This window comes from Lasioglossum baleicum, unplaced genomic scaffold (assembly GCF_051020765.1).
Source record: "Lasioglossum baleicum unplaced genomic scaffold, iyLasBale1 scaffold1430, whole genome shotgun sequence".
Classification (NCBI taxonomy): domain Eukaryota; kingdom Metazoa; phylum Arthropoda; class Insecta; order Hymenoptera; family Halictidae; genus Lasioglossum; species Lasioglossum baleicum.
This window is the reverse complement of record NW_027470489.1, coordinates 1-22,692: the sequence shown is the minus strand read 5'-3', so window position 1 is coordinate 22,692 and position 22,692 is coordinate 1. Positions and strand designations below refer to the sequence as shown.

The window sequence follows — 22,692 nt, the reverse complement described above, 5'->3', positions numbered from 1 at the left end:
TAAATAGGTCGCAGCGGTATGCCGAAGTGAGAGTGGAAGAAAAATTGAAATAAAAGGAGATCGAAAGTAAAGCGATCCATTTGTTTGTTTATGCCCTTTGTTCAATCCCTTCAATTTTACCTGTATATTTCCCTTTGTAACATATGTATGTAGCCCTGCACGGAATAAAGTTACCATTACAGTTATCGCATGACACGCGTTTATAAGTCACACGAAGATTTCGACAATTTTTTTAATTATTAGCTTTGATACTGTTTTCTTTTCCGGTACCTTCGAGACACGTGGTTGCGTAACGAGGGGTCCGCTTCCGGCGCCGATTAGATAGCGGTAAAACTAAAAAGACACAGAAAGAAACCAGTTTTTAAGGACTGTCATTAAGGGAAACACCGCTGACCCAGCGGTGCGGCATCAAAAGTAATTTATGTTGTTCAAATTTAAAACCTCATTGAAATATATATCTTTACAAGCTGTGTTTCTGATAATTTAAACTTTCCGGAAAAGACAAATGCGACGAATTTCTTTTTATTTTCTCGCAGCAAACATTTTTCGACTAACCTTTATTCTTTTACGAAAGCGTCGTGTGCTCTTAATGCGAGTCGAGGTCTTTGTAACAGTTGCTGCAGATCAATATTTAACACAATATACTCCCGACCGACATGCAAGGCCTTTTTCAAGATAAAAGGCGCGAAACGATGGCCCCGTGACAATTAAAACAGCCGACGTTCACACGCCAGTTCGGATTCAAACGATAAACGATTTAATTCGAATTGGAATTCGGATAAGTCCCCTGTCTCTCTCTCTCTCTCTCTCTCTCTCTCTCTCTCTCTCTCTCTCTCTCTCTCTCTCTCTCTCTCTCTCTCTCTCAGGTATCCATACACGTCTATACATCGTCCATCTATCGAAATGTTTCACGCCAATTGCCCAATAATATTCTCTTCGATGTACACACAAGTGAATAACGTCTGTTCAAACTAATTGCGCAACTTTACGATGGGCAATTTATCGATTTTTACTACGATAATGTCGAAAAGTTCTTCTTCGCAGACATCGATAATTTTACCTTGTATTTAATTCGATTCCCTTGACTAGCTCTTTTTCTATTCGTAGTGGCCACGCTAGTAGTGATCGGTAATTAACAAGAATTTATTTTTACTCCAATGTCGCCAATTACACTGAAAAACTGACAAGAAAGCACCTGAAAGTTTTATCTTTAAGATGATACTATTCGCATGATTAATGGCGCAATGTGGAGTTTATTGTTACCTTGGTCGTAATCGTGTTATTATCTTAACGCATAAAAAGAAACTCACGAAAGAGAATTTAACACCCTTGTAAAAGCGTTTCACCTAATCAATTCGACCGTTAAGATTAAAGGGACACGAACGTTACCTCGAAACACCGACGAATTGTTACGTTTGCGCGAGAAAAACAACCGTCTTCGACTTCGGAGACGAAGTTAACGTTCGATTGTATGTGCCAGGCGCCGAAAATTGTACGAAACAGGAACGCGACCTTTGTGAAACGCGTTCATTTTCCTTGTTGGGTGCTATTTTTTAATCGAACACGATTGCATAACGCGCAAGAGGCATGGTGGAAAAGGACAAATTCAGGAGTAACGCAAGAAATATGGGCTACCCGCATGCATCATTCGTTGTATCCTTATATTGATATCATAACACGGTTAACGAGACGAATAGCCCGCTGTTATTTCTACTCATTACCGTAATTACACGACACAGAAGACGAAACACAATCGAAACACCGGTACTAGAATTCCGAACGCGTCTCGAACATCATCGAGCTCGCTTTGCCGACACACTTTCTACATCGGCATAAACCGAACGTTCTCTGTATCGCTTTCAGAAAATTTACGATAAGGAAAAGCCGCACGAGATCGGGTAATTGACTAGGGGAAAAAATGCCGCGGAGATGTCGCGTAACGAGCCTCGGCGATGATCCTTGGGGGAAAAACAGGACGGATTGGAAATACGGGCGATCGTGACAGGTCTGTGAGGTGAACTGGAGATCCGGCTGACGGAACACCGTTCCTCCGACGAAGGCCTTCAACTCGAGGATGGTCCTTGGTCGGGTAAGTGTACCGATTTCGCAGCATGTGTTTGCATAGGAGGCTCGATGCACCGTTATTGTCGAGGAGATTGATCGCTGACGCATGATGCCCTTTTACACGAAGCGACGAAGGAAAAAAAAGAAAGAAAAGGAAAAACGGAAACGAGAAATCACCGAACAATACCCGGAGCAGATAAGAGCACGAAGCGCTGACGAGCACGTAGGTGGGGAAGACGAGACACACGATGTGGAATAAATAGTGGCCTGAAATCGAGCGGAATTCAGTCGCACTGCCGTTGTACCATCGTCGTTGACGTTTATTCAGGAAGACCTCTGACGAGTTCCTCGTGGAATCATCTAGTCGTTCCTGCGAGCAGGACAGATCAATAAGTAACGACAGGGTGATTCTTGGCTTAATCAGCTCTCGTCAGACTCGCAGGACGGTGATCGGTGCATCGGTCCATGTTTCGGTCATCGTGATCGTAGAAGAGATGACGTTCCGTGTGCTGTTCTCGCTGGCCCTCTTACTGCAAATCGACGCGTTCTTTTTCGGGTACTTAACGCGTCTCTAATTGCCAAGATGCCTTGCGAACAATCAATCCTGTCTCTTCCTTTCGTCGAAATGTTTCAAACGAAATCGCGGGTCGAGGGAGAAGTCGAGACGGAAACTGTAGTTCGCGGAGACACGTGTCGCGAAGGGAACTCCGCGAAGACACGTACACAGACGCGCGTTGCACTTTCGCGAATAGGAAATAAAGAGAAAAAAAAAAACGAAAAAAAAAAAGAAAAAAAAGGAAAAAGAAGAAAGACTACGCGAATGTTGGCAAGCGCATCCTGTAACTCCTGAAATACCCATAAAGCGTTCAAGTTCAGGTCTGAAAATATCTTATCTAATTCGTGTCATTGGCCACGCTCTCGAGTCTCGCGACTCAGCTAACACCTCGTTTCTCTTGTCAGCTTCATACCAACCACCCCGAACAGCGAAGGGAAACGGGAGTTCAACGTTTATTGGAACGTACCCACGTTTATGTGCCATAAGTACGGGCTTCACTTCGAAGAAGTATCGGAGAAATATGGTATCCTACAGAACTCGATGGATAAGTTCCGCGGAGAAGAGATCGCTATTCTTTACGACCCTGGCATGTTCCCGGCGTTGCTGAAAGACCCGAACGGTAAAACAATACTCGTTCCTTATACCTCGAGCCTATCGGTGGACAGGAGAGTGGAAACAACTTTGAACGTTATTCAGGAAACGTAGTGACGAGAAACGGCGGTGTCCCGCAAGAAGGCAATCTCACCAAGCATCTCCAAGTATTTCGGGAGCACTTAATCAATCAGATCCCGGACAAATCGTTTCACGGTGTGGGGGTGATCGATTTCGAAAGTTGGAGGCCAATCTTCCGACAGAATTGGGCTTCTCTCCAGCCTTATAAGAAACTCTCCATAGAGATAGTTCGCCGCGAGCATCCGTTCTGGGATAGTCGGAGCGTGGAACAGGAAGCGAAGCGAAGATTCGAGAAATACGGGAAACTTTTTATGCAGGAGACATTGAAAGCTGCCAAACAGATCAGGCCGTCCGGTAGTTGGGGATACTATGCTTACCCTTATTGCTACAATCTGACACCGAATCAACCCAGTTCCCAGTGCGATAGCACGACGATGCAGGAAAACGACAAGTACGTAATCTCCAAACATCCTCTATTTCGATTAACCATCTTCGGTGTCGCGCTTCTCTCTTTCTCTCTCTCTCTCTCCCTCTCTCTCTCTCTCTCTCTCTCTCTCTCTCTCTCTTTCTCTCTCTCTTTCTCTCTTTCTCCGTGTTTACCGCTCTGGCTTTGGTTAATCCGTGGAACGATCGAATCGATTGCATTGTGTAGGATATCTCTGGTATTTATCGAATTGGCACCTTTCACGAACCGATCGCGTGCTCTAGTTACCGTGAAAAGTTCCTCGGAGATTTAAGGTAACGAGATTACGGATCGGCCGTGAACGTTGGAACGCCTAGGCTTAACTGGGTCAGTGTCAAGAGAATCGTGTCCCGGTGAAAATTGAAATCGTCCTGGGGGAGTTACATGGCGGTTATCTAATCGGTCCCGATAAGCCAACCAGGATCGTGTGCTTGTTCGTTCAGAATGTCATGGCTGTTCACGCTGGAAGACGTTCTCCTGCCATCGGTATACTTGAGGTTGAGCCTAACGAACAGCCAGAGAGTCGGCCTGGTCGGTGGCCGTGTGAAGGAAGCCTTGAGAATAGCGAAGCAAATGGCAGCCAGGAAAAAGGTTCTCCCGTATTACTGGTACAAGTACCAAGATCAGAGGGACACGTATCTGAGTAAGGTGAGTGAGAGCCGTTTGATCGGGGAAAGGTTCGTAACAGATCGAAAGATACGTGAGCCGATAACGGGGCTAACGGATAAAATGCGATAAGGCTGGCGTTGAAAATGGATTTACCTCCGCAGGCTGATCTCGAGGCTACTCTGCGGAAGATCTCGGACCTGGGCGCCAACGGACTGGTGATTTGGGGCAGCTCGAACGATATGAACACGAAGGAAAAGTGCGTGCAGTTCGGGGAATACCTGAAGAACGATCTAGGCCCGAGCGTGGATCGGGCGAGGCGAATCGCGCTGGGATCGAGCCAATACAACGGCAACTCCGTGGACAATCGGATCGACGGTAGCGTGGACCAGGCGTGACGTAGCAGCTCGAGGACTGATTCTCTTGCAAAAGAGGCAAAGTATTAGGAGAAATTGTAAAAGCGTTTTAGCCTGCGTCGCTTGCGCGTACGATTACCATACGCGAGGTGCGCGGAGGAGCTGTTCGACCTTCGAAATAGAAAGATGTCGGAGACGAGACGCGTCGTTGAAACCAAAGACGACTGGTCTAGACGATACTCGGAGACGTACCTACGCGACGTATAATATCCGAGTATCGAGCGACGACGATCGAAATAAATTTCCTACGAAACTACCACTTCTTTCATTCTACCCTCGCGAAGTGGGAGTGGCTGGCGGACAAATACGAAACTCTGGCCGACTCGTCGCATTCTTCTTCTTCTTCTTCTTCGTCGTCGTCGTCTGCTTCTTCTGTTTCTTCCTCTCACGGATCTCTGGGATCCGTGGAGGATCGATACCGATACCGTCTGTCACCGAGGGTTTCGGTCGGCGAGTTGGAAACCCGCGGTGGATTTCCCGGTGGTGTCCTCGGTGCCGCGAGAGATCGGACAAACGAGGCAACGACGAAACTGGCAATGAGAACGGCTCGGGACGAACGCACTTTGGCACTAGCGTACGACAAGTTTTACTGGTTCGAGGTGTAAGGCCTCGGGCGATCTTGCTTTTTACAGTACACGCGACGTCGTTGTAGAGGTAGTCAAAGATCTCTCTTGCTTACCGTTGATTCCTCCCCTCTCCATCTCGTTCAGAGAGTGATCCTTTCTCTTTCTGTTTCCACGAGGATACCTGGAGAAACTGGGAGAACGAGAAAGAGAGAGAACGGAACGGGAACGGCGCGGAACCGAACGTACCGAGTAGAAGGAGGAGCTGAAGGAGACTCCGGTGGTGGTGGAGGTGGAGCAAGAGGAGGAGGAGAACGGAACACGAGAGATCGGCAGCACAGTTTCGTGTTCAGCTCAGCTCGGTTCGGCTCAACCTCATATCGGATCTCCGTGTTTCGAGGCAAACCGTTCTTCAAATTTGTCGCTACCGACCTCCTCCTCTGATCCGCGGTAGTTTCCGCCGGGCTGGAGAAGAACGGTAGAGTTCCGGCCGAGAGAGGACCGGAGTGAAAATCGGAGTGAGCGCGAGACGGGGCGCGTCGTACAGACCGTGTTCGTTTCCAACTGTTTACCGATCATTCTCCGCTCTCGGCAAATTTCTAGAGTGGTGCGTAGTTCGCAACGTCGCTGACGTACACGGAGGTGAGTGACAGTTTCTTCGGAAAAGCCAAGGCTGCCGCCGTACGCTGCTGCTGGCTGGCGGCTCGAGATCGTTGCCAGAGTTGCCAGGCTACGCGATACGTGTGCTACGAGAGTGGACGATACGGCAGAATTCGATAACGATATCGAAATAGCCAGGAGAGATTTCCTACTCGGAATACTGGTCTAGCCTTTTTTCCCTGCCGCACTCGCGGCAGCGGCGATCGTCGCACGGCCGCGATCCCGTCGTCCCGGCCCCGCCGCTCCGCTCTCTTTTCCAAAACCAACGATCGCCCAACGATCGTCCAGAGATTCTCTATGTCGGTTGCACCGCCACCACGACCGAGCGTACAGAGAGGCGGCTACGTAGCAAATACGATTCGCACTGCGCTATCTTCTTCTCGCGTCACGACCACCGGAAGGCAGATCCCTTTTCCGGTGGTCTGTTCGAGGTAAAAGAACGCGTGAACACCAGCTGAGAGAAGTCGCGCGATGATCACAGACTGCTCGAAAGTGGCCAAGGGACAGGGACCGAGGAGTTAAATAGTCGAGAAACACCCTATCCGAAACGTTTTGCCCACTAATCCTAATACCAGACCCTATTCTCGAGTTAATGATAGCTCTTCTTAGACGCAACACTTAACTTCCGAGCTAAACTGTTGTGCGGTAGCCAACTCGCCATCGGGTCCTTCCTAATGAAGACCTTTTGCGACTGCCTCGACTTGCCACCGTGCGGTTAATTGGCTAATTCCCCAAAATATCCGAGAAAAATGTAGCCTCGATTTCTCGGCACTCCCGGGCACATCACGGATTAACCTCCGCGCCATCTCCCCGAACCGGATATATTTCTTAACTGGAAAGTTATGCCCGGCTAGATCGGCCAAAGAGAAATTCCAAGGTGGAAATTATCGCGAACGTAAATCGCGTTCGTGGAAGTCTATCGTCGAACGCGTTGCTCCGTTCCGTAAACATCGCGATATCGTTAACCGGTCTCCTTCTCTCGAGAATGGTCTACGCTTAATCGCATCGTACCGTGCGCTTCTTTTTAAACCTACAGGTAGATAGTCCGAGGTTCGCCGAAGCGAGCTTCGAGCCGACACTCGCTAACGCGACCGTGTTCGCGCCTTTCGAGTAATTGGACGACGGAAAATGGACGGTACATCGTCCGGTTCGATCGGTATTCTCTCGAAACCTCGCCTCGAGTAGTCCTCGGACGTATATCTCTGTGTCTCGGCCAAAAAATTTCACCGGTTGACCGTGACGATCGCGAGTGTACGCTTTCGCGCGCGTATCTCTTCGCCAGTTCTCTTTCCTCTTTCTCTTTTTCTTTTGTTTTTCTTTTTTTCTCTTTTTTTTTTTTTTTTTTTTTTTAGAAATATTCCTCGACTAGGCTCTCGCTACGACGCCGCGTAGCGAGGTAAGAAAAATCAAAGGCTCGCAGAGGGGGTCCACGACACTCGATACCGATAGCCGTGAGGTCAGGCTGCAAAAGCGAGCAAAGTAGCCGTGTCATCTCGAAGCGGGTACTACACGGTGTCCGTAACCCGGGTAACGGGTTATCGGTTGCCAGGAAAGATCGTTAAAAGGAAGGACGTACAAATCGCGATCCCTCTGGCCGGAACGGGGACCACCTAGGAAATCGCGAATTCGATCCAAATTTTCCTCCCTTCCGCCGTGGATCCCCGATCCTTTCCCCCCCTCGAAAGGGAGGGTACTGTTCGAACGGGTAGAGCTGGGGTAGAGGAGAGAGGGTGGAAGAGGAAACGGGCCGGAAAGGAAGCAGACGCACTCGCGATCGCTTTTTCCCCGTGGAGAAAACGGGAAAGGAGGAGAGTAGGAAGAGAGGACGCAGAAGCTAGCAGCGGGCAGGCTCGAGGAAGACGAAAGGGCCCGTTTTAAAGAGGCGAGCATTAAAAACAACAATGTCATTACATTTTAACGACCTGTTCTTGGGCTCTGCCCTCCCTTTTAAGAACGTTCGTTTGCAGGTATGTGGTCCGCGGCTCTCTCGTGGGGGCTACCACACCGAGAGAGGAGAATTCTTAAAGCGGTACGCACACTAGCTGCTTCCTCTTTTTGCCCCCTCCGTCTTCGGGGTTTTACGTTTACACGCGATTCTTCTCGGCTGGAGGGAAAAAATCGCCGGTCGATCGTCTCGCGTGCTAGCTGTGACAGCGGGCATGGAAGCGACTCGCAGCAAGCGTCTCTCTCGCTCTCTCCCTCCCCTCGCTCTCTCTCTCTCTCTCTCTCTCTCTGTCGCTCTCTCTCGTTCTCTCTCTCTCCCGGCTGTATCATATTTCGAGTACGTGCCCTACTGCTAGTTTCGCCGGTTCGCTCGTGTACACGTCTAAACTTAAACGCGCCAGATGTTGGCAACGATAACGGGGCGAGTCGGAAAGCGCGAAACCGCGACGGGGCGGCGTTGGAAATTTCGGCGAGCTTAAAATCGCGATCTAATCGAGGTACGAAGAGGGTGCGAAAGCAGCTTAATCCGACACTGGTCGATGCACAGGGCCCCTTCCATCGCGCTCGGGCCCCGTTCCCCCTCTCCGGCCGATTTCTCCCCACGCACTCCGGGCACGCCGTGCAGCTCGCGAAGAATTAGTATGGGCGAAGTAACAAAAGCACGAGGAACAAGCACGGGGGGTGTGCGCGGCGAGTGGCGGAGAAGGAGGAAGAAAAAAAAGGAGCCGAGATGGCGCCACACGTCCAGCGTGTTTTCGGGGCTTCCTCCGGTGCTGTTGGCAAACTCCTTTTCTTTTTCTCGCGGCCCTCCCGTTCTCCCTCTCTCTCCTTCTCGCCACCCTTCCTCTCCTGCCCTCTCGCTTTTGGCGCGTTCTCCACCCTCCCCCTAGCCCCTCCTCCTCCTCCGCCTCTTTTATTTTCCTCCTCTTCTGGACCCTCACCCTGCGGGCCCCCCTATTAGTTCGGCCACGGCACCGTATTGAGGAAAAAAGAGGAGCAAAGCACGGTCGCAAAATGCGAAATTGAGCTAGACCAAATCGAGAGATAGGGGATTTCTCGTTAAAACCGGGCAACCTATCGCGCTGCGAAATTACACGCTAATCTATCCGAATGATCAGCCGCGCACCCTTCTTCCACCTTTCTTTCGCCTTTCTTTCCCCTTTTCTCTCCCGTCTCCTCCTTCTTCCTCGTTGGGGCTGTTTCGCGATTTCGCCGCGCGAAACCGATCGTACGTACAGGCGCGTTCCTCTCCGTGGGAGTAGCAATTGGAAAAAACCAGTAACACCGACCCCCGTGTACCACCACCAGTCATCCTTCCACTTATGGTCGCGCAGCTAGACGAAGCACGCGGCGAAGGTGATCGAGCCGGGAGGAGTAGCTCTAGTCCTTTGATACCACCGGTTCGAACCTACGTATACCTATCCTTCCACCAGCCTACCACCATTGGTCGAGCCACTTGCACCATTTTACTCCTCTCTCTCTCTCTCTCTCTCTCTCTCTCTCTCTCTCCTTTCGTCCTTCGCACTCCCGCCTATTCCCTTTACGCTCTCTTTCTCTCGCGCGTCTAAGTACTCTGTGGCACATCGGCAAAGAGATCATGAAAGATTCGCCTGGAGCAATCAGGGCCGTACGAACTTTGGTCCGATCGTTTCACCCGGTACCGATCCTATATCGTCGACCGGCAGAAACAACCCTTTATCCCGGTTCCGACCGAGTGCCGATTCCCCTTCGCGTTCTCCGGTCGTGTCACGGTCGTTCGGGTTCGCCGAGCATAACTCTCTCGGCCGCTCGCGAACGGAAAGTCGGAATGAAATATGAATTCCTATTAGAAGCTTCCTGGAAGCGCGGCGCGTCGCGTCCGCGGGCCGCTCGTTCTCGTAGGTGTTAAGCTCCAGTCGAACGGATTTAATCCTCGTGTGCTTTTTAAAAGGTCCCGCGGGAAGAGGCAGTGCCAACCCGAACGAACGGATCTGGTCTCTGTGGCGTGCACGGATCGCGGCGCCCTTTGTGCTCGGCCGCCTAGGCTCGGGGGCGCGTCAAATTTGGTTGAAAATCAAATTAATCTCGCGGCTGGGCGCAGGACCCTCTGCCGTCTCTCTCCATCCGCTCTTCTCCTCGCTCTGTCTCGCCTCTGGCCAGCCTGTCTTCGTCCCTCGTTTCTCGACGACACGAGCAAATCGAAGGAACGGGACTGAGAGGAAGGTGGAGAAGGAGGTGGACCGGAGGTCCTCCATGCCACCGACACGGACCTAGAGGCGAGAAGAGAAGGTGGCGCAGCAACAAAGAGCTTTGGACTTCTGGCTGCGACCCGGCCAGGGCCGTATTTATCTCGATCCCTTTTCTCCGCTCCGATCGCCGAGCCACTCGAGGCACGGATTCGCCGATCCCCGATCCGCGTAAAATCCCGGGCAGAAGATCGCGTGCCGAAGGAACGAATGGATCGCGTACGTATCGGATCGTCGACGCGTTCGATTACTCGCGTGTTTGTCCAGATTCGGGGACTACTGGAGGAAAGAAAAGATCGGCGTTCGAGCAGGGAGAAGGAAGCGGTACTCTCGAGTACGGCCCTGTTGTATCCTACTCGGTCATTCAAATCTCCGCTCGTGGAAATGAGATGGGCGGCCGAAGCTCGTAGCAGCACACCTTACCTCGTTGCCACGTACAGGGTGATTCAACAAGATTCGTCCGAAGAGCTCTAATTTCCACGGACCATCGCGCGTCTTTCGGCTAATTCGCGGCGTATGCTCGAGGCTGCTGCTCCTTCCGTCAGCTGTTCAAAGTCTGCCTGGACGAACCGAAGCCGCGGTGGTATCGGCGCGTTTCCACCGCGTTCCTGGAAGTGAAAGCAAGAAACGGAGTAAAGAGAGAGGCGGCGAAAAGAAGAGATTCGTGGAATGAAACGGTGGATAAAGAGGAAGCCAGCGGAAGAATAAGAAAAGGTCGGGGGATCGGGATTGAAATGCATCGGAGGGGAACGAAAAGTTGATCCTCTGCTGGAAATACCGGCGACCAATTGTTCGTAGAGGGACGAGATTCTTTCCGTTGTCAGGAATTCAACTCGCGAGTCCAACGACGAAGTAAATTCCTGAAGGACGGAGGATGCACGGTGGAGGGTTGCCTGTGATGCTTCGCGGTGAAACGGATCCGAGATTTTTCGAGAGCCAAAAAAGGGGCCGAGCTCTCGTAATTGGGCCTGCACATCCTTTTACCTTGTCGTTCGTGCCACTTGTTCCCGTGCTGATCTCGGAAAGATCAAGAAAGATCGTACGATGAGATTGACGCTTTTTTTCCCGCTCGCCATCGATCCAACCGGTCTATATACATACGTATATGCACTTATATATACGTATATACACGTAACGCTTCTTCGTCCCTTTTACCAGGCTGCTGCTGCTGCGAAATTATTGCTTCATTACCGATTGCTCCGGGAAAATAAAACGTACTCGCGCAAGCTCCAGTGGTCACGGGTAATCGAGAGTCCCTCCTTCCTTCGCCGTTGATTACTTCCTGTCCAACATCGACCGTCCAGGGACCACTTTGTCTCCCGTTTCGCATCCACCGATGCTGCTTTCTGCCTTTAAATTTCAATTTAAATCGAAAACGGTAAACGGCGTTCCTCTCGTAACCACGAGAACACGTTTACATCGGTGCCTCTCCTTAAACCTGACCTTAACGAAACGTCTCGTACCGGCGGATGGAGTGCATCCCGTATTCAAGCCTCGTAGTCTAAATCCGGCGCTATTTATGGCCGGGACATCCACGAGAAAGTCTCGTTTTTCCCTCGATCCCGTCGTCAGGCCACGGGGAATTCCGTTATCTCGAGATCTCGGCGGCTTAAAACTCGAGCATCCCGCCTCTCCCTTCTGGAATCGGGCAATCGGCCTTAACGATTTATGAATGAACCCTTTTCTCTCTATTAATCCCCCTGTTCCCCGAAAAAAAGCTCGTGACTCTCGCGAGTTTACGACGCGGCCCGGCGTATAGGTACGCGCGTGTACACCGGCGCCGCGTGTAGCTCGTTTTAAAGAAAATTCACGCGACGCGGACGCGAAGAAAAAGGAAGAAAGGAGGACGGACGGGAGGAGAAGCAGCGGCACCACGACAAATCCCGGTGACGTAATTTCAGACGGTCGTCGAACCTGAGACCTCGGCGGAGCCTCACCACGAGGGAGACCCACGGACTTTCATTCATTCGGGGTGGGGACCAGCGAATACGCGGTGTGCACACGTGCACGCGCTGCACGCCGCTGCACGCCGCGCCTCGAATCGCAATCGCGAAATTCCTTCGTTCCCGATATCCGTGCCCGCTTATCTTCCACGCGACGAAACCATACCGGAGAAAGTGCGCGGCCTCTCTCCGCTAGAAACTCGGCTAATTTACCGGCGACGCCCGTTCAGTTGGAAAGATTCGGATACCCTCTCTCTCCCTCTATTGTTTCAGGGATCATGGGATCGACGTGTCGTCTGACAGTGGTGATCGCGCTGTTCCTTCAGGCCAGCAGCTTACACGCCCATCGCGAGCACAAGGTTTATCCATCTTTCACCTTTCAGCCGACGCTACTCGGTTCTTCCCTTTGCCTCTATCCGTAGAGTGACGTTAGTGGTTATCGCTTCAAGGTTCACAACATCGTGCTCTACCCCGACAAGCACAGCTGGTGCAAGACGACCCCGATAAAGCAAGTGGTCGCGTGGCCGCAGTGCTCTTCGCAGGAGTTGGACAACAATGTCTGCGTGGGAGCTTGTTTCTCTTACATGGTGCCGCACAGCGAGCCATCCGCACCGGGTGACTTGATCAGACCCTACTGCGACTCCTGTCAGCCTCTGGACAGCGTCTGGCACACGGTAGGTGTACGCGTGCGAAGTCGTTGCACGGCCGAGCTATCCCCGTAAAATCGCAAATTAAACTCTCCTTCCGACGTTTAGGTCACGCTCGACTGCAAAGACGAGGTGAACAATCCGATCACCATGCAGAAGAAGGTGCAGATCATCACCAACTGTTCCTGCAGCTCGTGCATGGAAACGTCTAGGATCAAGCCGGACTACAACACTCTGCTGCAATCGTTGACCGAGGAGAATCTCGACAAGAACGTGAACGTAGTTCACGAAACTCCGGATCTGCTGTTAAACCCCAACTTAAACTCCTCGAAGAACACCACCAGAGACGGAGTGCAAGCTAACGAGAGGTTCTTGCAGATCTTCAAACAGCTCAAGGACTCGGAGAAGTTCAAGCAGTCCGGGACCAAGGAGCTGTTCTCCAAGTTCGACGGGGACATCGATTTCGACAAACTGCGAGAGCTGTTGAAGAAGTACGGGCAAGAAGAGGAGAAGCAACACTCTCATCAGCATCTGCATCAGCACCAGCACCAGTCGACCGGAAAGCAACAGCAGCAACAGCAACAGCAGCAACACCATTCGACGACGGTGCTTCATCGAGGACCGCATCACTCGATGGTTCTAGACTCGGACGTGAAAGAGAAGATCGACGTGGAACCCCATTATCTTCATCCGGCAGTCGCGGGTCAGGAGATCAGCTACCACGACAACGGGCTGGTGGACAAGGACAAGAAGAAGGATTTCTGAGACGGCGGGAAAACGCGCGTCTCGCGATGGAAACGCGTGGTCCAAGGGTGATAATGATGTTCGGCATCGGCGAACGAGATCGTTTCTTTTCCATATTTTTTAAGATTTGATTCGCGACCTAGTCCAGCCCGTAGCAAATTGCTCGATTCGATTTAGCAAACTAAAGGTTCAGCTTGTTCCGCGAACGATACGTTTGTAAATAGAAAAAGATTCCTCGTTTCACTTTATTCTCTATTCTTCTTCTTCTTTTTTTTTTCTCTGTTTTTTCTCTTTTGTTTCTCTTTTGTTGTCTCTAGCAGACGAAAGACGAGCCGTTGCTCTCGAGGAGCGACTCGGCCTCCACGCGAGTAAGTCTCGTTAGAGTTCGATCGTTTAGGAAACGCGTTGAGCGAAAGTTGAGGACACGGAAAGGAAGAAAAAGGGGAGAGAGAAATTCTAATATATATTTAATTATTATTATATTAATTAACTATTTAATACGATCGCGCGTCTAATAAAGGAATATACGTCTGTTTGGAATTTTAGTTCTTATCTAGCACAACTGGCAATCATTGTAGACGCCTAAAGGCGTTATATCTCGTTGACTGCTTTAAAAGTACACATTGTATCCACTATCTCGCAGAGAATAAACGGAGTCCGTACAGATTTTTCCCGGTATACATCCCCCCCGATCATTCTCCCGTCGTATCGGTTCTTCGAATTTTCCACCAGCCAAAATACCGGCGAACGAGAGGAAAAAAAACGCGGTTTCGAAGAGGCAGCCAAGAAGAGCGGCGATCGTGGACGGAAGAGGACGAAGGCAAAAGAGAAAGGAAGGTTAGACGAGCTTGGACTTGGCAAATCGCGTCGTACGTGTACAAGGTGGAATGCAAATAAAGCAATTAAGCACACGGTCAAAACGAGTAGAACCAATAGGAGAAAGAACATCGAAGAGCTCGAGCAACGCTTCAGCGATTGCCCATCCCGTGGTACTTTCTCTTCGAACAAAAACGAAAATGCTGGTCGATTTTCCTCCGCGGTTTTACGGGAAAACCAGCTTTCACCGATCTTCCCGCACATCGGCCAGAACAAAACGCCTTTCTCGGGCCCCGGGGTCTCGAAGCTTTCGAAGATTCCGCCGATAAACCGACCGCTGATCGAAATCTCGATGATAAATCGATAGAAATCGGCGAAGATGTTGGCGGACAAGGTCGAAGAGGTGGAAAAATCGCGATAGGTTAATCTGTTCGTGGAGTGCGCGGGGCTTTCCCCTCGAAATCGGTAGATCGGCAGAGATAAGCAGAGTCCGAAGAAGCATCGGTCCAGCGGAAGAATGGTCGCTGATAAGGAGCGGTTCCGACCAATCAGCGACGCAGATCCGAGCGGATCGCTGGTACACGAAAGCGATTACGTATGGCTCGGTAACGGGGCGAAGAACTCGCGAGCTGAGCTACGACAGTGTTGCTCGGCGCTCCGTTGCGCGTCCTTGCTGCTTTTCTGCGCGGTCGCGTAGCGTTTCTCTTCACGGCGCAGCTGCGCGTGCCACCGAAATTATGTTGCCCCGTTGCTGATCTCGGGAAACAACGAAACCACGGATCCACGGTGACACGCGATGCCCGACACAACCTGGGTGTTCGACTACTTCTGAATGCCCAGCTGCGCAACCACCATCACCGTCGACGTCGGAATACAAAAATGGAGAACACCGATTTCGAACGAGCCTCCTCCGAGCCGAGGACAAGCATCACGAACGGTAGGCTCTTCTTATTTCGATGCACCGCGTTGCTCGGTCATGGTCCTGGGTGAATCCGATTTTATCCCCGATTTTATCCCCGATTTCATCCACGTTCACGGTTCCCTCGAGTTTTCCCCGAATTCTCCGGTGCCGGATTTACAGATTTCGGCGATCGATGCTTCGAGGATCGGGAAACTGGTTCTCGCGGAATTTCGTCGTGCCGTAGCACGCGAATTACGCTTCGTCGATGAGTCGTAACGGTCGTGTTTAACGCAGGCGAATGTTCTGTTTACGTACAGCCGGTTCCACGTATAAAAGTAACAGCGAAACTTTCCTCTGCGTCAGTCGTCGACCGGTCTCCGGTTGCTCAACGTTGCGGCAATGCACGCGTCGCGTTCGTAATCCCGGATCGATATTGCGACGAGATCCAGACGATCCGAAACTTTGGTCGAGGTCGATGCGACCGGCGTGAATTAATAGTCGCGAATATACCACCAGTCGTGTCCAAATTCCCATTCACCGACGTCGCCATCGCACAGTCGCAGATAATCCATAGTTGCTATCTGCAATTACAAAAATAACGCAATGTCGAAATAGCCACGATTCCTCCGACGCGTTTTAGTCGTTTCAGACACGCGGATCGTCTGCTTTTGCAATCTCATGATCGGAAATATCCTCGATCCGTCGACGATCAGTTCACTTTCTCGTGGCTTCGGAATCCGCTCGTCTATTATGCCCCATGGAGTCTAAATTAACGTCCACTAACTCGCCTCGGCTCGCGCCGAGTGGCGAAGGTTTTTATTAAGACGCTACTTCGATTAGGAGAAATTACTTTTCGACATCTGCCGATCCCGGACTGGCGCGCGTTCCCGTAATTGACAAATCTGAACTTTCGATCCTGGCGACAGCTGGAAACGAGCGACGAGGGAGCTCTGTGATTTCCTCGCGAGTTCTATTTTCTTCGCGGCATATCGTTGGCTGGCCAAAAATGCCTGGAATTCGAGGTAGCAGACACGAGGCGCCTCGACGCTCTCGACCGACTAACAGCGTCCATTCGAAGCGATTCGTCAATTAAGCGGCGACGCTTTCAACGAACGAAATTACCGAGCTGCCACGTCCTCGGCCTGACTCCACCTAACGCGACGGTTTAAAAAAGCTGCTCGAACAGGAGAATCGGACATCTCGATCGGTGCCGACGATGCTTCGGATAACTATAACCGATAAACTATACTTTTAATCTCGAGATTACGACCTTCGCTGTTAGACTTTGGTCATTTTTACCGAATGCTTCCTCGACCTTTCGGTTTCGATTATTTCGCCGAGTACCGTGTCTAGGCCGCTCGATTTATCATCGGTGGTTCAACAACCTTATCAACACCGTGAATTTCTACCGTTTCTTGTCCGAACCGCATCGTCTGTCTCTACTGCGACGAATATCCGGCGAAATTAAACGGAGCTTTCTTATCGGACAAGAATTGTGCACAATCGGCCGACGTGACAGCTCGCAGTATCTGGAAACGCACGTGCAATTTCGCCTCCTCGGTTTATCGCTTTATCAAACTGCAAATTGTCTGCGAATTAATCCGATAGCAAGCGGCTCCGTTATCGGGAGGTATCGGAATAGATCGTCTAATCGCGAATAACAACGTCATTTCGCGTAGATTGCGTTTGCCTATCGGCCACGAAAACAGCAAACGCGGCACCGTGTTTTCGTATCTACCCGAAAGATCGGCAGTATTTCCGTGTCGATCGGACTTCTTCGTTCGATGCTACAAATACACGAACCACTCAGCTTCGCGATAACCCCGAAGGTTACGCGTTGCAATCACAGACATCGTTCGCGAATCAAGTATTTTTCCTTCGCCGTCCGCGAAGGACAGAGACGGAACCGGTGAAAAAAAAAAAAAAAAAAAAAAAGTCGAGACGAGGTCGAAAAAGGAATTCGCGGAAGCCTGCTCTCCGTTTCGAAATCCCGGTATTTCGGCGTCGTACGAGAATAGTTGGAAATAATAATCTTCCATGCGTTTTCCCGAAACGTGTCTCTCGGCGTGGGAACCTTGAGTCAGAACTATAATTGCATATCCTTGGAAACGATGCTCTCGGCCCGGCACGCGGTGCCTCTGCAGTCCGCGTCGTAAATAACATTGTTAATAATTCCGCGCCGGAAACGCGGATGACTCTGCCGAAAATTCGGTCTCGCCGAGTCACTGGATTATTATAGACGAAGAAAAGTTCAAACGGCCATGACGCGCGCCGCGTGCGCTTCTAAATACAGGAAGCCAGCCGGTAAAGCGAGTAAGTAGAATATGAGACGATTTTCATCGAATCGGTCGACGACACGAGTCGCGCGAAAATAGCACGGAGGTCGAGACGCGTCGGGCCTTCCGTGGCGCGTACTCGAATTCGGGAATCAGGAGCAGGCAAATCGGGCCGACGCCAGCGACTTATCGATTAAATCGCCGGTTCGTCGAATAACCGACATCGATAAGGAGAACAGGAGAGCTAGATGTACCCGATGTACGAGTTGTTCGATTGCTCCACGAACAGGATTGGATAAATCGACGACCGATTACACCGATCGCCGGTGAGAAGAAAAAAACGAGGAATTTCGAAAGTGCGGATGGATCGCGGCGGTGCGACGCCGACGCCACTTTCAATTTCTCGCGTGAACCTCGCGACCTATTCGACAGCCGGAGCTATGAACGAGCGAACGATAACGCGCACTTTTCTATTTCTATAAAAGCTGTCAGTTCGAAGGCGACCGATATTTACAAATGTCCCCGGAAACTACCGATCTTACATAAGCAAAAGCGAATCGGAATCAGTTGCGACCAGTCTTCTCCACGGTCTACCGGTTACGACCGATGCTCTTACCTCGTTGCCTAAACCACGGCTAGCGGACATCGACGGTCATCGACGAGAACTTGATCTGCGGGAAGGCGTTGTACAACGTAATCGCGTTCGTAGCTGAAATGTCGAATGTTTGCGAATGAAACGCGATCGATCGTCGAATAGGCGAATTCGCAACAATGGCAGCTGTATAATAAGTCCTTTATTTGATCAATAAAATGGCGGAGTGTGCAAGCGAAACGTGATCGGATAAAGGTGGTCACGGTAAACGAGATAAAGGAGAAACACGTGTCGGGTAGCCGGAAATCCTGCGATCCTAGACGAAACGAACGACGCTCGATTATAAAAAGCATCGTCGTTCGCGCGTCGTTTCGCAATATTCACCTTACATAAGTTTCGCTATCTTCCCGGTGTAATTACGACATCCGAGAATTCCTGGACGTGACATGAAAAATTCAAAAACTGACCATTTCCGCGCGGTACGAGGAACGTTCGATCGCGAGCGATCCCAGGAAAGCCTTTCGCGCGCTTTTCCCGCTTCCCGACGAGTATCTAACCTGTGCACGGATATCTTTGACTCGAGTGGTCGCGCTTAGCGATACTTGGCTCATTAACGATATCTCTGTCATTGATGATCGAGCTTCTGTCTATGCGCAGCGTCGTATCATCCTGTTTTCATCGGAACAACGTAAACGTAACGAGGCTCGACAATCGTATCGACGTCTCTACGCGCGAACAAGGTGGAAGAATTGAAATTCGTTGGATATAATAAGGTTAGGTTCGGGAGAGAGAGAAGGTTGGCCGTGCAAGCTGAAATAACAATGGTCGATTCGCCGAGTCAGCGTGTGGTAGACCTGAGATCGGAGTTACCCGGAAGGGAGTAGAGCAGAGAGGCCCCCACCAGCGGCACGAGAGTTAGGTGTGAACGTTTCAGACGCTTGGCACGTGCTGGCCGCGGTAAAGGGAAAGTTAGCTCGAACCGAGTATCGACCACGAGGCTTTCGAGCTCGTTCAATACTCGAATGGAGAATCGAGGCGAGAGAGAGAGAGAGAGAGAGAGAGAGAAAGAGAGACGGCCGCCTCGTGACTCGGAAAAAGAGGAAATTATCGTCAGTCCAGTGATCGCTTGGAGAGCGTAACGACGCGTCGCGTAGAAGATCGTAGGAGAATCCGTAAACGACAGGAAATTCCACGACGTAGACACCGGCGACGATTGTCGAAACGGTCGACGAAGCGTAATCGAATAGGTATCGGTTTCGGAGAGAAAAAGATAACGAAGCAAGACACGTGGCGCGTACCTGAAAGGAGACGGCTGAGAGTAGTACGGCCCTGAACCGGGATGGAAGCAAGAGCGCATGTCTTCTGCTAATGCCAAACGATTCCCTTAATACACTCGCGTCTGGAATCTCGTTGTAATTGGGGCGAACACTTTGTGCCAGCTGTCGCGTACTTGTCAGTGTTTCGCAGTGATCGTACGAACCGGTCTAGCACGAAGCTCGTCGAAGGGGATCGCGGCTGTGGAGCGAGAATCATTGGACGACTACGGTCGGAAAGCAAGAGAAAGAGCAGTCGTAGCGCAGCTCCAAAGGAACGTCTGGCTGGTCGCCATCTTAGATTAATCGTGAGCACGTTGCACGAAACGGTGGAAGGAGCTTTCCGGAGAATCGCGAGCTTTCCAAGAAAAAAATTCACAGGCATGCGAGAAGGAAAGGTGTCGTTTTTCCTCGAACGTGAACGCATATAAATCGAGACGGTGCATGTCGACAGAGAGGCAGAAGCAGTGGGTGTTGCGAGCGAGAAAATCGAGCGGCCACAGATGCACGAAACGCAAGTGAAACGACCGTGTGCAAAGTGATTTCCTGGAGGAGAGAGATTTTTTCTTTTCTGTTTCCTAATTTACGGGGGCCTAACGAGGCGGCGCTGATCATCCACGCGAGCGAACGAACTGAAATTTTCAGTATGAGTAAGATGCTAGGTACAAACTATTGCACTGTGTTCTCTGTACTTAGAAGTCCCGAAGAGGGTGAATCGTTTAAGCGGGCCATCTGAAAGAATCGATCGAGAGACAGAGGGAACGACATATCGTGGAAAAAACACGGATTTGTATGTTGTCAGGCCGCGAGGGCGATTGTCAGGATTAATCAGCCGGATCACGAGTGTGGTGGTGATTGTCACGAGTGGGAATTAAGCGTTTAAAACGAGTGCGTCAGTTTTCGCGTGTGAAAAAATTAAGTGCTTAATCATCTGAGGAATCACTCGTGTGGGGGACGTGTGATCACCTTCGAGAAACGAACTTCTCCGTTGACGTAATCAATTCTATATATATATATATATATATATATATACACGCACACACAGGCGCGCGCGCGCGCAAACGCTTCGTATACGTATACGTATATATATAGCTGTTGGAAATTTGCGAAACCGCGAAGTGAACATTATATCCACCAATCAGTGTACTGTACGCTCGATACGTGCTCGCTCTTTCTTTTCTCGCGTCAATCGCTCTATCGATCGACCGGTTTAATTTCCCAATCGAGAAACGTCTCTGTCGATCCCGGTAATCCCGAACACGGAACTTTCTTCGACCGACGCGCCACCCGTGGTACACTCGAAGCGAAGCTCGATTTATTCGCGATCGGGGAAAAAAAAAGAAAAAGAAAGATATAGGAAGAACTGGGAAATCGCGCGTTATCGTCGGAATCTCTCGAGCGATAAGGTGATTCATCGCTAGAAGCGTTTCGAGCGGATAAGACGCGGATCCGTGTGCCCGGAAGAGGATCCGGATATACATCGGTGTGATCCGTGCCGGAACCTGTTGTCGACGAATTAATTTCCCTGCCGATCGAAACACCCGACGGCATCCAAAATACTTTTATAACCCGTAATGTATTTGAGATCGCACGTACAGGCAGCAAAAGGGAGGCACGAGAATGCAAGAGAGGAGACGATAGAAGTTGGCTGCGCAGCAAGAGGCCGAGGCAACATTGGATCGGCGGCGAGAGGCAAGGGCAAGACGAAGCAATCTGTGGTGGACTGGTGGGATTTGGAGGAGCCTCAGCTGCTTCGCCCGAGATTCGCCGACAGAGATTCGAAACAGGCGTGCGTACGACGCGGTATGAGCGAAGGTGAACGAGCAGTGATCACGCCACGAATTGGCTGGCGAAAGCTCACCGATCCTGGCGACTGACACGAATGCAGAAACTCGGGGGCAGGTCCGAAGCGATAGCATCGGTTATTGTTTCGCCGTCAACGTCGTCGTTGTCCTGCCGCTCAAACAACAAACTAGCCACTGCCACTTGGACTCTCGTGGAAAGATCTCGGGGCCTGGTCGACCAGCAACCGCTCTATTCTCGCGCGTCGATCCTCTGATGTCAGCCAAATGCAACAGAACGCTCCATTGAGATCAACACCGAGATCATCGAAGATGGACCCGAAAATGGCGGGTAATCGGTGTCGGTAGCAGATGGGGTTATTGCCTGGAACAGCTATCTCCTCGTCCTGCGCTATTATTCCTAGGGGAGCCACGTTTGAGCCGTTCACTTGCTTTCGGCTAGATCCCAATTTTCCTCTCTCGTCACGAGTATTCTCTCCTCGTCGATCTCTCCTCTCCCTCTCCAGCCAGTTGACGAACTTTGCGTCCTCGTTTTATTTCTATTTTCTCGTTGTCCGGTAAACAACGCGGGTCCACGATTGACCCATAGACAATAAATCGTAGCCGATAAGAGTAGTGGTAAGATGTAGTTGTGAAACGATCAGGATCAAATCAGGGAAGAAGGACAAGAAACGTCGAAAGGGAAAACGCTGTCGTGATACCGCGAGCAGTATCCTCGCTGAGTGATCTCTCCCGCGAGACCACGAACAATTGTACCTAATTAAAAGAGAGAAGAGAAGCATAGCTATAATATCACGCGAATAATATTCGCGCCTAAGTCCCGCTCCTTTTCCCGCGATCATCATGCCGCCCACTCCGAACAAATTGAACTTGAGCTTCGCCAGAAACGCGTACAGCGTGTTTGGGGCACGCGGTACCAATACCATTGCTGATCATCAGCGCGAGCAGAAGACGGAACTTCTAGAGGGTAAGAGTTTGGACCACCGCCTACTTTAACGGATTATAATTTGGCAAAGGTACCCTCCGATCGTCCTTCGCCATTCTTCCCAGTCAAGTAGCCGTCTTCCATAAATATCGCGCCATTGATACTTACTTCGCTTAATTCGTCATCGCCATCGTTTCGCCTCGTTACCATCCAATTTTTCATTACACGCCACACGCGGTTATTTCTCTCCGATGCTTCGTCGCATTTCCTCCTCTTTCACCGCCTACGCGTAATATCGATCTAACTATCCGCCAACCGTGTTATTTCAGGTACCAGAAGCAACGGAATCCTCCATCTCAAGAATGGTATCGATTACATCAACCCTGGTGAAGAAGACCAAATGGAGATCTACGGGTAAGCGATCGAGGAAAGCAAAGTCTATCGATCGTGCTACGATATTCATTTCGTTATTATACGGCTTTTCCAGCTACAAGAGAAACAAAGTCCTAACAGCTGTTACCTGGTTCTTGATTATCGTCACCGGAGGCCTTCTTAGATTGATCT

General features: G+C 50.7%; 2 protein-coding genes across 2 annotated transcripts; both read left to right on the top strand.

Moving 5' to 3' along the window:
* Window positions 1-2,558: 2,558 nt before the first annotated feature.
* LOC143220677 (hyaluronidase-like) lies at window positions 2,559-4,759 on the top strand. The gene is made up of 5 exons (XM_076446285.1): window positions 2,559-2,620; window positions 3,025-3,239; window positions 3,317-3,743; window positions 4,199-4,403; window positions 4,526-4,759. The coding sequence occupies exons 1-5, from the start codon at window positions 2,559-2,561 to the stop codon at window positions 4,757-4,759; spliced, it is 1,143 nt and encodes a 380-aa protein (XP_076302400.1).
* Window positions 4,760-12,390: 7,631 nt separating this feature from the next.
* LOC143220675 (uncharacterized) lies at window positions 12,391-13,524 on the top strand. The gene is made up of 3 exons (XM_076446283.1): window positions 12,391-12,471; window positions 12,562-12,786; window positions 12,868-13,524. Exons 1-3 carry the CDS (start codon window positions 12,391-12,393, stop codon window positions 13,522-13,524), a joined length of 963 nt encoding a protein of 320 aa, XP_076302398.1.
* Window positions 13,525-22,692: the final 9,168 nt, after the last annotated feature.

What these genes read in the sequence shown, in the direction of transcription:
- LOC143220677 (XM_076446285.1), top strand. Translation starts at nt 2,559, where the DNA reads ATGACGTTCCGTGTGCTGTTCTCGCTGGCCCTCTTACTGCAAATCGAC. An exon ending in ATCGACGCGTTCTTTTTCGG is followed by an intron (nt 2,621 to 3,024) that starts GTACTTAACGCG and finishes TTCTCTTGTCAG; the next exon opens with CTTCATACCAACCACCCCGA. An exon ending in GTTGCTGAAAGACCCGAACG is followed by an intron (nt 3,240 to 3,316) that starts GTAAAACAATAC and finishes AACGTTATTCAG; the next exon opens with GAAACGTAGTGACGAGAAAC.
- LOC143220675 (XM_076446283.1), top strand. Translation starts at nt 12,391, where the DNA reads ATGGGATCGACGTGTCGTCTGACAGTGGTGATCGCGCTGTTCCTTCAG. An exon ending in ACGCCCATCGCGAGCACAAG is followed by an intron (nt 12,472 to 12,561) that starts GTTTATCCATCT and finishes TATCGCTTCAAG; the next exon opens with GTTCACAACATCGTGCTCTA. An exon ending in TGGACAGCGTCTGGCACACG is followed by an intron (nt 12,787 to 12,867) that starts GTAGGTGTACGC and finishes TCCGACGTTTAG; the next exon opens with GTCACGCTCGACTGCAAAGA.